The sequence below is a fragment of the Paramormyrops kingsleyae genome, chromosome 8 (genome assembly GCF_048594095.1).
Source record: "Paramormyrops kingsleyae isolate MSU_618 chromosome 8, PKINGS_0.4, whole genome shotgun sequence".
NCBI classification, from domain to species: domain Eukaryota; kingdom Metazoa; phylum Chordata; class Actinopteri; order Osteoglossiformes; family Mormyridae; genus Paramormyrops; species Paramormyrops kingsleyae.
In genome coordinates, this window is record NC_132804.1 from 21644739 (window position 1) to 21658164 (window position 13426).

General features: G+C 39.9%; 1 protein-coding gene across 6 annotated transcripts; it reads right to left on the bottom strand.

The window, feature by feature from the left end:
* Positions 1 to 2311: 2311 nt before the first annotated feature.
* Positions 2312 to 13296, bottom strand: LOC111835313 (ankyrin repeat domain-containing protein 60). Of its 6 annotated transcripts, none has more exons than XM_072715467.1 (5): positions 12056 to 12305; positions 7399 to 7511; positions 5697 to 5778; positions 4886 to 5042; positions 2312 to 3786 (listed from the first exon to the last, which is right to left on the bottom strand). In XM_072715467.1, the coding sequence occupies exons 3-5, from the start codon at positions 5763 to 5765 to the stop codon at positions 3332 to 3334; spliced, it is 681 nt and encodes a 226-aa protein (XP_072571568.1). In that variant the 5' UTR covers positions 5766 to 5778; positions 7399 to 7511; positions 12056 to 12305; the 3' UTR covers positions 2312 to 3331. The 6 variants fall into 6 exon arrangements, with proteins under 6 accessions (XP_072571568.1, XP_072571564.1, XP_072571567.1 ...); XM_072715463.1 differs by having other exon boundaries at positions 5697 to 5827; XM_072715466.1 differs by lacking the exons at positions 7399 to 7511; positions 12056 to 12305 and adding an exon at positions 12949 to 13296 and having other exon boundaries at positions 5697 to 5827.
* Between the last annotated feature and the right edge of the window lie 130 nt (positions 13297 to 13426).

The following is a 13426-nucleotide window of genomic DNA, read 5'->3' on the forward strand; positions in this document are numbered from 1 at the left end:
GCGAGTGTAGGGGCCACACGATGGTATCAATTCCTACATCCTCCAGGAGCTGCCTGTATGCTCTCCCCACATGAAGCCGGGCATTGTTGTGCACCAGGAGGAACCCAGGACCCACTGCGCCAGCGTAGGGTCCAAATATTTCATCCCGATATCTAATGGCAGCCAAGGTGCCGCTGTCTAGCCGGTAGAGGTCTGTGTGTCCCTCCATGGATATGCCTCCCCATACCATCACTGACCCACCACCAAACCGGTCATGCTGAACAATGTCACAGGCAGCATGACGTTCTTCATGGCTTCTCCAGACTCTTTCATTTCTGTCATATGATCTCCGGGTGAACCTGCTCTCATCTGTGAAAAGCACAGATTAAAAAGTGTTCCTTTCATTTTTTCAGCACTGTATTTTATGTATTTAAAATACTTAATAAAATACATCGTTTTATTAATTTATTTTCGGTCATTTTAAGAACCTTCATCACCAGGCTTACCGATGTTTAAATAGATCACCATCTTTGGCTAGATGGAAGTAAATCACGTGACACATCCTCTTGGGTCCAGCTTGTTCATTGTGAACTTCGTTTTCCCATGACCAATTATCCAAGGAAAAAAGCTGCTTTGGTGCAAAATGCCTTAAGGTAAAGTATGTAGTATAATGTACTATCAGATATTGCTCACTGAATATCATAATACCACAGAAAAATGGAGCAATCAGCAAACAGCAGTGCTGAGCTCTAGCACTTGTGAATGAACTTGCTAGCCTGCTTCAGAGATACTAGTTCATTTCAAATATGTAAATACTACACATCACTAGGGCTGTAATGGTGCATGTATTAGTCGTGTACCATTACTATTTAACACGTACTTGTGTACATAAGTGAGTTAGTGGTGCAATTAGTAAAAATACTGCAGGATATACAGGTTTGGGAAGGTTAACAAAATGCTGTTAAAATGAGATCAAATTTAAAATACTGTCATGCAAAGAAAATTAAACAGACAATACACTCCAGATTTTTATCCCACATTCATTTGCCCAGCAGGACCCATTTGTCTAAAGCAGGGGGACCCAATCTTATCCGCAAAAGGCCGGTGTGTATGCAGGTTTTTGCTGCAACTCCCTAATTAGGTCACTAATTAGAGGACTGATTGGCTGAAGAGTCCTTACACCTGGGTTTGAACAGCTGACCTACAAGTTATCCCAAAAACCTGCATACACACCGGCCCTTTGCGGATAAGATTGGCCACCCCTGGTCTAAAGCAACATACAGGAGTGGAAGGTCTGGGGTTAGTGAAAGTCCCTGGAGCAACTGTGTCATTCTCTTTCAATCCCCTTTTAAAACTAATTATAATTACAATTTAGTTTCAGTTTTTTATTAGAGCTGGTAGACTGAGTAAAAAAATCCCTGAGGTTATGAGAAAAAACTTTGAAGGTTCACTGAACAAAAAATGTAATTCATGTATAGATGAGAGATGGCAAAAAGCTGGTGAAAATCTGCCTATAAAAGGTCGGCAACTAAGTTCAAGTTGTCATGTCATGTGCAGTCTTTGTGTCATGTGCAGTCTTTGTGTCATGTGCAGTCTTTGTGTCATTTGCAGTCTTTGGCTGGACAATAAAAGTTTATTCTATTCCCATTCAGGAGCAGTGGAACAGGCACCTGAATCTGAAATTTTGGCACTTTCACTACTACTAGATTAGTGTTACATATTTATATCACGGATGAGGTCAAAAACAGAAAAATCACAGTAATCTAAGGTCAGAGTCCACATTCTAACCATACCATACACACCTTTACATTCTCAAAGGGTGAAGATGGTAACAGTAGATCTCTTCTCTATGTCACACTTATTTCAGGCGTTGATAATAACAAAGTGGAGTTATACCTGTTTTTCATGTTGGAAGTATAACAACAGAGCTGATGACTCATACTTAAGTTGTTTTAGATATATGATTTTTTTTATTGTCTCGCAATTTCTTTTGGCCAAACCAATTACAATAACTGTCTTTTAAGCATATAGGGACACAGACAGCGAGGGTGGCTGCTGTCATGGTGAGCAATTATACAGTACAGTAGGCCTGAACGATTTGGGGAAAATAATCATATTTTTCTGACAGATACTGCGACTGCACTTTGCAGTATCAAGTCAAGCTTCAGTTCAATATTCAGAGTGTAACACATTTAAAACACGTGACGCAGCATTACCACATCAAAATATTAACTGGACTGTAATCCAATGCAAGGCAACATGTTTTTATTACTTTTTTTAACCCTTGTGTACATACCTCAAGCCTTTAGTGACCTGGCACATACTTATTTAAAAATCAAGCCACAAAAAAACGTAACTGTGCAAATCTTTTATTAAATACCTCATTCCTGAACACCAAGAACAGTTTCTAAACAAAGTGAAGGTTTTCTGACAATGGTCATATGATTCAGTGTGGACACTGTTCCCAGATTATGACACATACTCTATAAATTCTTATCAATAACATTTAATTGTTTGGTTCTCCAAAAAAATTAACGATAATCCAAAGGACTGCCTGAGCAAATACAACACAATTTTTAAATGACCATTTCATTCAATGAAGGAAAAAAAAAAATCACCAACACCCATTATCACCCATGTGACAAAGTTATCTAGTCACTCAGTCAATCAATGAACCAAATCCAAATAGATTAAGTTAAACTAGACACACCCAAACTCGAATACTGCCAGCCTTATTAAATCTACACATCATCAAACAGAACCATTCCAGCAATGTGGAGTTGGATAAGGACTCTCAAAAAGCAGCACAACATGACACGATCAAAATAACTTCCTGAAGACCAGAGAAAGAACGTTACTGAAATATATCAGTCAGGAATGGGGGACAAAGCACCTTCTAAAACCCTTGGACTGTAGTGAATCACAAATTAAAGCGGCATCTTATATTAAGTTTTAAAAAATGTTTAAAAAATTGACTCACTCATTCGTGGGCGGTGGAATGAGCTGCCAAACCACATCCCGCCATCAGATTGACTCTCCATTTCTCCACCTTCATGAAACACTTCAAGGTCCATCTGTTCTATGAATTTCAGTACTGGCCTGATGTTTCTTTACTTTCTTTGAATATTATGTTGCAATTCTGGGCATTCAATAATCCCATTAGTTTCTTGCCTTGTTTGTAAGATGCCGTGTAGCTCTTCCTCCTACACTGCTTACACTTGTTCCTGACCTTCATTGGAAGCCCACCCTAGCTGCACTTATGCCTAGTTGACTCCTTGACATGACCTATGTTTGTGTATCTACTTCATTTGTGCATTACTTTGGACAGAAGCATCTGCTAAACATGTATATGTTATTGTGTGGCACGGAGCCCCTCGCACAGATGGCCGTGCTTTTGATGCAGCCTGTGCCACTTGCCATGTTGGGTGACACCTGGGCACAGCTGGGACCTGGGCTCTCGGCCCCTGCTCCGCATCTGAGCCATGTACCGCTGAGCCTGGGGACCGCAGAGGTACGTCCGCAGGTTCGAGCAGAAGTGCTGGTGGGCAAACAGCTCTGAGGGATCCAGGTGGCGCCTGGGTGGCACCTCCGCCGTCCGCTGCTGCCAGCGGGACAGGGACAGCAGCCGCACACTTGTCTGGTGACCCACACGCCGGGCGGCATCGATGGGTGCTACGCCGCCGAGATCCCGCACATGCACCGGGGCACCAGCGGCCACCAGAATGTCGATGCACTCGGTGTAGCCCTGGCATGCAGCCGCGTGCAAGGCGTTCCGCCCCTGGGGAGTCTGGGATGTCACACACGCACCTGGCAAACACCCATGACAACAAAGGCAATAATAGCTCCTGTTACTGTCAGCGTATCTTGGTGCTAATTATTGCTAATAAACATGTGTCCACAGCAATATGAGTACAAAAAAACTCTTCAGGTAAATATATAGGTCAAACATCCTAGAGAGCGTACCCTACAGGTGAAAGCCAATCAGACGATATAAAATTTAGGATACATTCTTAAAACAGGCGTTATACTCAGAAAGATAGTTTCCATCTAATGCGACTGCATGAACCAGCCGTATAATCCAATACATGTCTGATTAATGTCTTAGGCCTGGCTCTAGTGATCTGGTCTCCATTGCTAGCTGAGCTCTTGATCGAGCTGTTGATGAAATAGATTGCATTATTAAAATTGCATTAAGAGAAATATTATGGATATTTTATCAAAGATTTAAACCAAATCAGTTGGTTTGCTGATGAATGTCTGATAAAGAAGAAGGAACTACTGCTGGTGTTTATCCATATGATGTCCTTCATCATTAATGAACTTCATAAATTCTTACTCATTTACTCATTGTAGAATTTAGTATATTCTTTGTATGTTAATGTTCAATTTTAAAATCTCACAGAGACCTGGCTTCCACAGATTTTACCCACAGTCCAATGCCGTGTCATAAAGGTATGTTGATGACTCTAAATTGTGTAAGTGGGTGCACCCCTGCCCTATGCCCTAGGTGTGCTATGCTCTACTAAACCAGTGTTTCCCAACCTGGCCCTTGGGGACCACCAGACAGACCACATTTTTGCAAAAACGTGGACTGTCTGGTGGACTGTCCCAAAGGATTGGGTTGAGAAACGCTATTCTAAACTATAGCCAGAACAGGACAGGTAGTTAATAAAGATGGAGGATTATTACTTTGACAATTTCAAAAGAAGGGGAAAAGGATTTTATACCACTTTCATTTGCTTCCCGGGACATTGCTGTGAATCACATAATTTATTAAATTGCAAGATGCATCCATAATAACTCATTGAAACCTTGGCTGAAATTAAAAGCAGCATACACAGCAGACAAGGACCAAAATGGAAATGCACATTGTTGTGGATAGTGACCAAAAAAAAAAGATGCGCACCATTTGCTATGAGGAACTGCACCACTGCCTTCTTTCCACGATGGGCGCTGACAAAGAGGGCAGGGAGGAGTCTGTGAGAGGGCCAGGGCGATGGCAGGATGGTGCCAAGCGGCTGAGAAGAACCAGCGGAGTCCGACCTGCCCAGGATGATCATCAACTGAGTGAGAGACAATGAGAAGGAGTAAAGACACAGACCAAAGAGGTGGACAACCCAGACTGACACATTACCTAACCATCTTGTTATGCTGTAGATGCCCAACATCACAAATTTCAGCTGTACCAGACTCTGAAACTTTCAATGCTACTTGCGGGACAAACTATGGTTCATTTTCCCCCACATTTGTCCCACATTATCATAGTTCATGCAGTCAGGAAAGTTTTCTAATGCAAGATGGTTTCGACATATTCATCTCCAGGTACCATAAGAAATGGATTTCATGGGAATCATGTCACACTGTTACCCTGTAATGGATAAAGAGTACAGAAGGTGTGTGGATGGATGGATGGATGGATGTCATGTCATGTCATAATGAAGGATATCCAACTCCGTAAGCATCCGAAATTACCAAAATTCAACCTAGCGATATTCAGTCAAACGTGTTTAGAATTAGCATTAAGAGAAATCCTTAGGCTGATTTCCATATACAACATCTCTCTGACTGAAAGCATGCTTAGGCACGTACTGCTGTCGCACACAAAATTTGTCTACAGATGATTATATGCGTTCTACTGTAAAACAGATGTTGTTTACTGGACGAAAGTAGTTTTCTTCAATTGTTGTTCATTGTTTACACTTTTAATTGTACCGTACCTTGCAAATGTCACCAGAAACAGCGGCTCTCACCAGGGCTGGCAAACCATTGTATGGCCAAATCGTCATGGTGATGGTACTCCTGGGAATGATGCCATTAAAGTTAAACGTAGATTCATCTACCAAATCACCTTAAAAAAGATAAGACAGATGAATGATTAGTAGGGCAGGAGCAGCATGTACTTCTGTGAACTAATCTGTGAATTAGATTTTTAAATGAATGGCCGGACTGGTTCAAGCTGATAGAAGGGCAACATTGACTCACATAACCCCTTGTTACAACCAAGGAATGTAGAAGAGCATCTCTGAACGCAGAACATGTCGAACCTTCAAGGCTACCGTGGGCAAGGGTTCAATTGAGTCTCAACTTCTACTGCGAATTTCAGATGGTAGGTTCAGAATTTGGCATCAACAACATGAGTAATGGTGTGTGGGATCTTTTTTGGCACCGTTTGGGCCCATTAGTACCTACTGAGCACACAGCCTACCTGAGTATTGTTGCTGACCATGTCCATCCCTTCATGACCACAGTGTACCCAGCTTCTAATGGCTACTTCCAACACACCATGTTACAAAACTTACATTACCTAAGACTGGTTTCTTGAACATGACAGTGAGTTCACTGTACTCAAATGGCCTCCACAGTCACCAAATCTTGATCCAACAGAACATCTACGGCATGTGGTGGAACAGGAGATTCACATAATAAAGAGGCAGCCGACAAATCTGCAGTGACTGCATGATGCTATCATGTCATCATGGACCAACGTCTCTGAGGAATGTTTCAAGCACCTTGTTGAGTTTGTCGTGAACAAATAAGACAGTTCTGATGGCAAAAGGGGGTCCAGTCTGGTATTAATACTTAATAAAGTGGTCAATTAGTCTATAATTGATAATACAGGCAAATATAGGTTCTTGATGTTATTAATATACTACAACTGCGACTCTTCTCTCAAGTAAACATCTGCAGTATTACAAGTAAGAAGCACAACCAGAATCATTCTAAAAAATACCTTCTCCTACCAGGAACAAAGGTGCTTATCATAGAATAAGATTTAAAAAGAACTCAGAATAGCACACAAAATTGTTTCCACTCAGTGTAGCATGGGCCACCAGATAATCTGATGGGCTGGGTGCTTGGGTGTAACTGTACATAAAAAAGGACGGGTCGCTTCCTTCATATTCACGATAAACAAAATAAGTCTGTGATTGGTTGTTATTGGTCCAGTCTTGGCATGGGCTTGACATCATGATTGGACAAGCCAGGATCGTCACAATGTTTTAACTGCAATGTGCAATGTCATTTAAATTAATACAGTAACATCTTGTACAACTTATAAAAAGATGGGCGAAGAAAAAAAACACAAATGTAAACTTAAATTGTCAAAAAATTACACATTAAAAACTGAACATCTGAGAAGAACCCTGGTTAAGGTTAGATTTAGCAAAACTAGTAAAGAATCAGAATTGATGTTGTTTCAAAAAAGTATGTTTAAGTTGTTGTATTTTGTATCCTGTATATTTCTGCAAATGTTTTGTTAAATCGGTGTTGGGTGAGGTATCCCACATTTGCTTACACTTCTGTGAATGGAGTGGCAGGGCAATGAGACGCCGAACAATGCCCTAGTGAGTGACAGAGCCCTGTTTTCTGATATTTGCAAACTTTCCTCACACAATGAGACCATATGTTATGCTTCCCCACCTGGAGATACACAGGCCGGACACGTTTTCTGGTACTGCAGTGTCGTTTCAGTGTTTTGTTTGTTTGTTTGTCCTTCCTTATGCCCCGATTCATCTTCCATCTGCAGAGGATGACTAATGAATAATATTATGAGCCACAACCTAAAAATTAACTGGCCTTATTACAGTGGAATCCACTCATCTGGCACTTCCAAGCAATAATTGTCACTGGTGACATCATTCAGACATATGCAGTATTATACTCATCAGTTATTATACAGCATATATTACATAAATGAATTACAATATAAATGCAGGAGTGACAGAATTTTGACATGGCTGGGCCATTAAACATGTATGGCTCAGATGCTGTCCTGTATCTTACACATACTGCAAATGTAGTCTCTTGGTGTTATTTGAATATTTTTCTCATGTTGGGTTCCACCAGTTTTTTGCATAGCTGGTGTTCCAGTACGCCACTGTACATGTTACTGGTCACTCACTTGAACCTCAGCCTAGCAGCAAACATACACTAGTGGCCAAAATTGTGGAGGCATTTTCGGCATTACACTTTAAAAATTACTGCACGAATATTGGCAGTAATGCTTATAACTGTAATGTGCAATGTCATTTAAATTAATAAAGTAACATCTTATATAAATTATAAAAATATAGATGAAGAAAAAAACACAAACTTAAACTTAATTTTTGAAAAACAATCATGGAATGTTACAAATATCATACATTGGACAATTAAATAAGTAACTGGGGCACATTTCCACACCCATACGACAAACACTGCCGTTACCTAGCACATTTTAATACTAATCCTGACATCCTTGTATTACTAATCCAGATACCTTGTGGCGTAATGTTACAACTATGCACTTAAAAAACGTAAGTCACAAAATAAAAAAGAAGAAACAAAAGCCTTGAAGAAAGAAACAGCTGTACCCAGCCCAGCAAATTAATTCTTTAATTCTTTGATTGGCTCATCAATCAGGTGGTAAAGTGAAAACACATGTAAACACTTACACCAGTCACCTATAAATGAATTTACCCCACAAATCTCACTGAATATTTTTGCAGTACTATTACTTATTTATTTAGTAATTTCAAAGCATTTCAGTTCTTATAACTGATACATGCCATTGTAATAGTAAAAAAATACAAAATAGTAATAACAAAAAAAAGTGCAGATAGCATGTTAGAATGTTTCCTCTTGAGGACCAATAAGGAGCCATAAAATGAAAAAAGTTACAGCTCACAAGAAAACACTCCAGCTAATAACGTTTTTTGTTACCTGTGGTGTAGAAATGACACTATATCTGAAGGGGATGTTTTTTTTTTAATGAAAACATTTCTGAACTCTAGAAGGCACACTGATCAGCCATAACATTAAAACCATAGACAGGTGAAATGTATAACATTGATTATGTCGTTACAATGGCACCTGTCAAGGTTGGCATTGTTTATTAGGCATGTGACCAATCAGTTATTGATGCTGATGTGTTGGAAGCAGGAAAAATGGGCGAGCATGACGGTCTGAGGAAGATGGTGGCGCAGGAGGTAGTGCTATCGTTCGGCAACCTGAAGGTTGCAGGGTCGAGCCCCGGGTCCTCCTGACCCCATCAAAGCGTCCTTGAGCAAGACACTGAACCCCAAATTGCTCCCGGTGTGCAGGTTGGTGCCTTGCATGGCAGCCTTTGCCACTGGTGTGTGAATGTGAGTGTGGATGGGTGAATGTGAGGCATGTATTGTAAAGCGCTTTGAGTACTCGTAGGAGTAGAAAAGCGCTATATAAATGCAGTCCATTTACCATTTAGTATGCAGTGGTCAGTACTTACCAAAACTGAACCAGGGAAGGCCAACTGGTGCTATGTGGTCATGGGTGCCCATGGCTCGTTGATGTGCATGCGGAGTGAAGACTATCCCATATGGTCTGATCCCACAGGTGAGCTACAGCAGAACTTTGTAGCCTGCAGACTGGTCTGAATGCTCATGCTGACCCCAAAAGCGCCTACGATGGGCATGTGAGTGTCAGAACGGGACCAGGGAGCAATAGAACAAGGTGGCCTGGTCTAATGAGCCACATGTTCTGTTACATCATGTGGACAGCCAGGTGAGTGGTGTTCCTGGGGAAGAGCTGGCACAAGGATGCACTATGGGAAGATAAGCTAATAGAGGCAGGGTGATGCTCTGGGCAATGTTTAGTGGGGTCCAGGCATTCATGTGGATATTACTTTGATGTGTACCACCTGTCTAAACATTGGGGCAGACCAAGTATACTCCTTCAATTGCGATGGCCTCATTCAGCAGGATAATGGTCCTGCCACACTGTGCTGGAATGGTTTGAGGAACATAAAAAAAAAAAAGTTCAAGCTGTTAACTTGCCTCCAAATTCCCCAGATATCAATCCAATCAAGCATCTGTGGGATGTGCTGAACAAACAAGTCTGTTCCATGGAGGCTCCACATCACAGCTTACAGGACTTAAAGGATCTGCTGCTAATGACTTGGTACCAGATTCCACAGGACACCTTCAGAGGTCTTCTGGGCCCAGTTTTGCAAAAGTAATCCAGTGGGATTTTGGATCACGGATTGGATCACATCTTGGAAATGGGTTTTTCAAAAGTAAAAGAGGGATTCTGAATTAAGATCAGACCACGTAATCCAATCTTACATTTGATTTGGATCAAACCTGCCCTTTGGGTTATTCAAAACTTTGAATTCAGATTGGGATCTATTTGATCCAAAAAAACAGGATTATCCTGATCCCATCAGAAGGGTGGATTCAGTTGTGATTTTTTGACCCAAATAAACCAAATAAAATATATATATATATATATATATATATATATACATTTTTTTTTCTTAAGTGAATGATCACAAACTTAATGGTTACTGATGATATATAAATTCCTTCATATTTGAAGCCTATATGAAGCATGTCACATATAATGATATTGAGATATGGTAAACAACAACAAATTAATATCAAAGCTATCAGATGTCAAATAAATGTCACTGTTGCTCATAGCTCTATAATTCCACAGTATATTAATGACAATGACCATAACAAATTTAGTCATTTAATAGGAAAAGTAATTTTTCACAATTGCATCTCTAATTGCATGTCCAGTGTGTCCTTCATTATGTAAGAACATTGGTGTCTGTCCTGTAAATGATTTTTGACTTTTTGACAGTATTGTTTTTGTTTTGTTATTTAACATTAGAACAAGCTAAAAAATTGTAAAAGATTATTTTTTTGTTTTGCAGTGTTTCTGTTTCTTACAATTAAAACAAACAATGGCTATTTGTGGCCACTGGTATTTTGCCTACCTGTTGTTTTTTTGCTAAGCCAGTAGGCTACACTGTTGGTTCCATTTAAGGCTATGGTAAACAGGATTTGGTAATCCTGAAATTTGATATTTGGATCACAGTGATCCAACCCAATGTTCCTTTAAAAAACTGTCATAAAAGTAAGATAGATCAGTTAATCCTGGATAGCAAAACATGGGATTTCCAAATCCGGACCAATTTGATCCAGATTAAATTTTTTGAAAAACTGGTACCTGGAGTCCATGCCTCGTTGGGTGATTTTCACGGCACGAGGGGGACCTACTCAATATTAGGCAGCTGGTTTTAATGTTATGGCTGATCGGTGTATGTATAATTCACACGACAAATTTCCTCAAAATCAAAATGGTGACACAAAAAACGGTTTTGCAAATTAGCTGAATTAAAATGGAATGACTCCATCATGACCATCTCCAGGGAATAAAGTAAAAATGGAGGGATGGATAGGTTTGCAAATCTTTATAAATCTATATGTAAAAAATGTATAATGACAATAAAGGGCATTCTATTCTATACATGTTTGTTGGGTCAGTCAATGCATCGAAACAGAGGTGTAGTATGTGAGGAATGAAGCCGATGTGTGCTTTCGCTCAGAGGCTGACACAGGCACACAAACTCATACGGAGCCATGCTGTGCTTTTGAAGTTAATTGAGGGGCTGCAGATGTATTTATAAGTATGAAGAACGCATTTATCCATATATATATATATATATACCTTCGTAGTCGCAGATGTTTTCTGTGATTAATGTGTTGTTTGTATTTAGCAGTTGTTAATCAGGCTCCACAATTTGTTTAAAATGCATATTATTATTGAGATTACCTTTGTTTTTGCATGCCAGAGTATAACATTTAAGTCACTACCAATTAAAAGGGGTGTTTTATATGGGTGCACTTACTCATATTTTTGAATAAAAAATATTTGCTCAGGAAAAAAAAAAAACCTTCGGAATAAATTACCATAATTTCTTTTTTTCCCATAAATGAGCTTTAGACCATTCCTACAATATGTAAAACGCTGTGTTGTGGTAAAGTCCACCTGAAATACTCTATGGTTTGTAATCGCCCTATATCACAGGCTTAACAACCATATTTGATTCTTCATAATGTTATTCAGCTCCGTCATGGGCCTATTCAAGCATTTAAACCTACAGTATGCCTTTCTTACTTTAGTTGAATCAATTCGCGGTTTTTCTGCGCCCGATAAATAAACAGCAGCATATCGTTCGTTAGTAATAAAATGCATGTACACAATATCGCCTGCCTTATATTAATAGTTTTTTTTTATGTGAGGAAAGTTATATTTTATGTTCACAACACACCTTGGTCCAAGTAGCTGAGTCTCTGACAGTCTGAAGGTATCCCGGCTATTAACTCTAACGCTGTCTTCAGTTCGCAGATCTTCGTGTGACCCCGACATTTAGGCACTGTGAATATTTCGCCGGTGTCCTGCAAGCTGACCCGAACGCTATACTCTGCCTTTTTGCTGCTGCGGTCCGTCACACCCGAAGCTTTTGGTTTTTGCGAAGGTAATTTTCTCATATGGACCCTCAAAGACGCATCTGTTTTAGTTAAAACCATTTTCACTGTTTGCAATGACAACCAAGCCCGTAGCCATGGTGGACCAACGCGGTAACTATGGTGAAACCAGTGATTTTTTTTTATTGCTTAGTAATCCACCGTACAATGTAAGACGAAACAAAGGTTCAATATACAGGGCGACAATTATATCATATATATATTAAATTTTCTTTACTCCGGTATCTTGCGCTTCTATTTTGGCTTGCAGAGGCCAGCCGGTCGTGGGCTGTCCTCACTCCTCTATGAAATCCACACAACCACCTCCGTAAGAGCTTATCGTTTACATGCATGTATTTCTTTCGCAGAAGCTCAAGGTGCCAGTGATATGATTATGGTGCCTGATAATATAATATAATATAATATACCCATAACCTTATGGACTCACTCACAGCTGGCTAGCCCCCTGGGTCCCGTTTCGCGAAGCCTTCTTCACGCTATGTCGTTCATGCGTTCTACTTTTTAACATAGAACTTACGAACTACGTAGCGTTAAGAAGGTTTCGCGAAACCAGGCTCAGAGCAGCCTACTCCAGTTTATCCAGTTGAAGCTATCACAGGGAATGCTAGGCTCAAACCAGCATCCCTTTCACAAACTCAGTGAAAATTACTGTGCAAATGTTACAAAATATACCTACCTTACAGCACATGCAGCGCTGCTTCAACTGCATCATACATAGCAGTTTCATTTATAGCAATAAAATCCTTTATTTTTAAACCATGATTGGGATTTAACTGCAGAAAATGACACCTGAAAGGACCTATGTTATGGCTTCACTTCTGAAGTGAATGTGTAGTACATTGTTATAAGTATTGGAATTTTCTAAACAATTGCACATTCCCCAATGCTGTGCACACAGCCAAAAACTGGCATACCTAGTACTCAAATCTCAGTGAAACTACATTGAAAAAAAAGAAAAAAAAATCACTTCACATGACTGAGCATGTCTGCATAGGCCATTAGCATTTATGAGATTCTTTGGTAGTACTTCTGAACTACAAATGCATACATTCGGTGAACCTCATCATTTTGTGTATTCCACACATTTTTGAAAACATTATTCATTTGCCTGTGACTCATTTGGAATAGAAAACAACCAAAGGTGACAGAGAAAA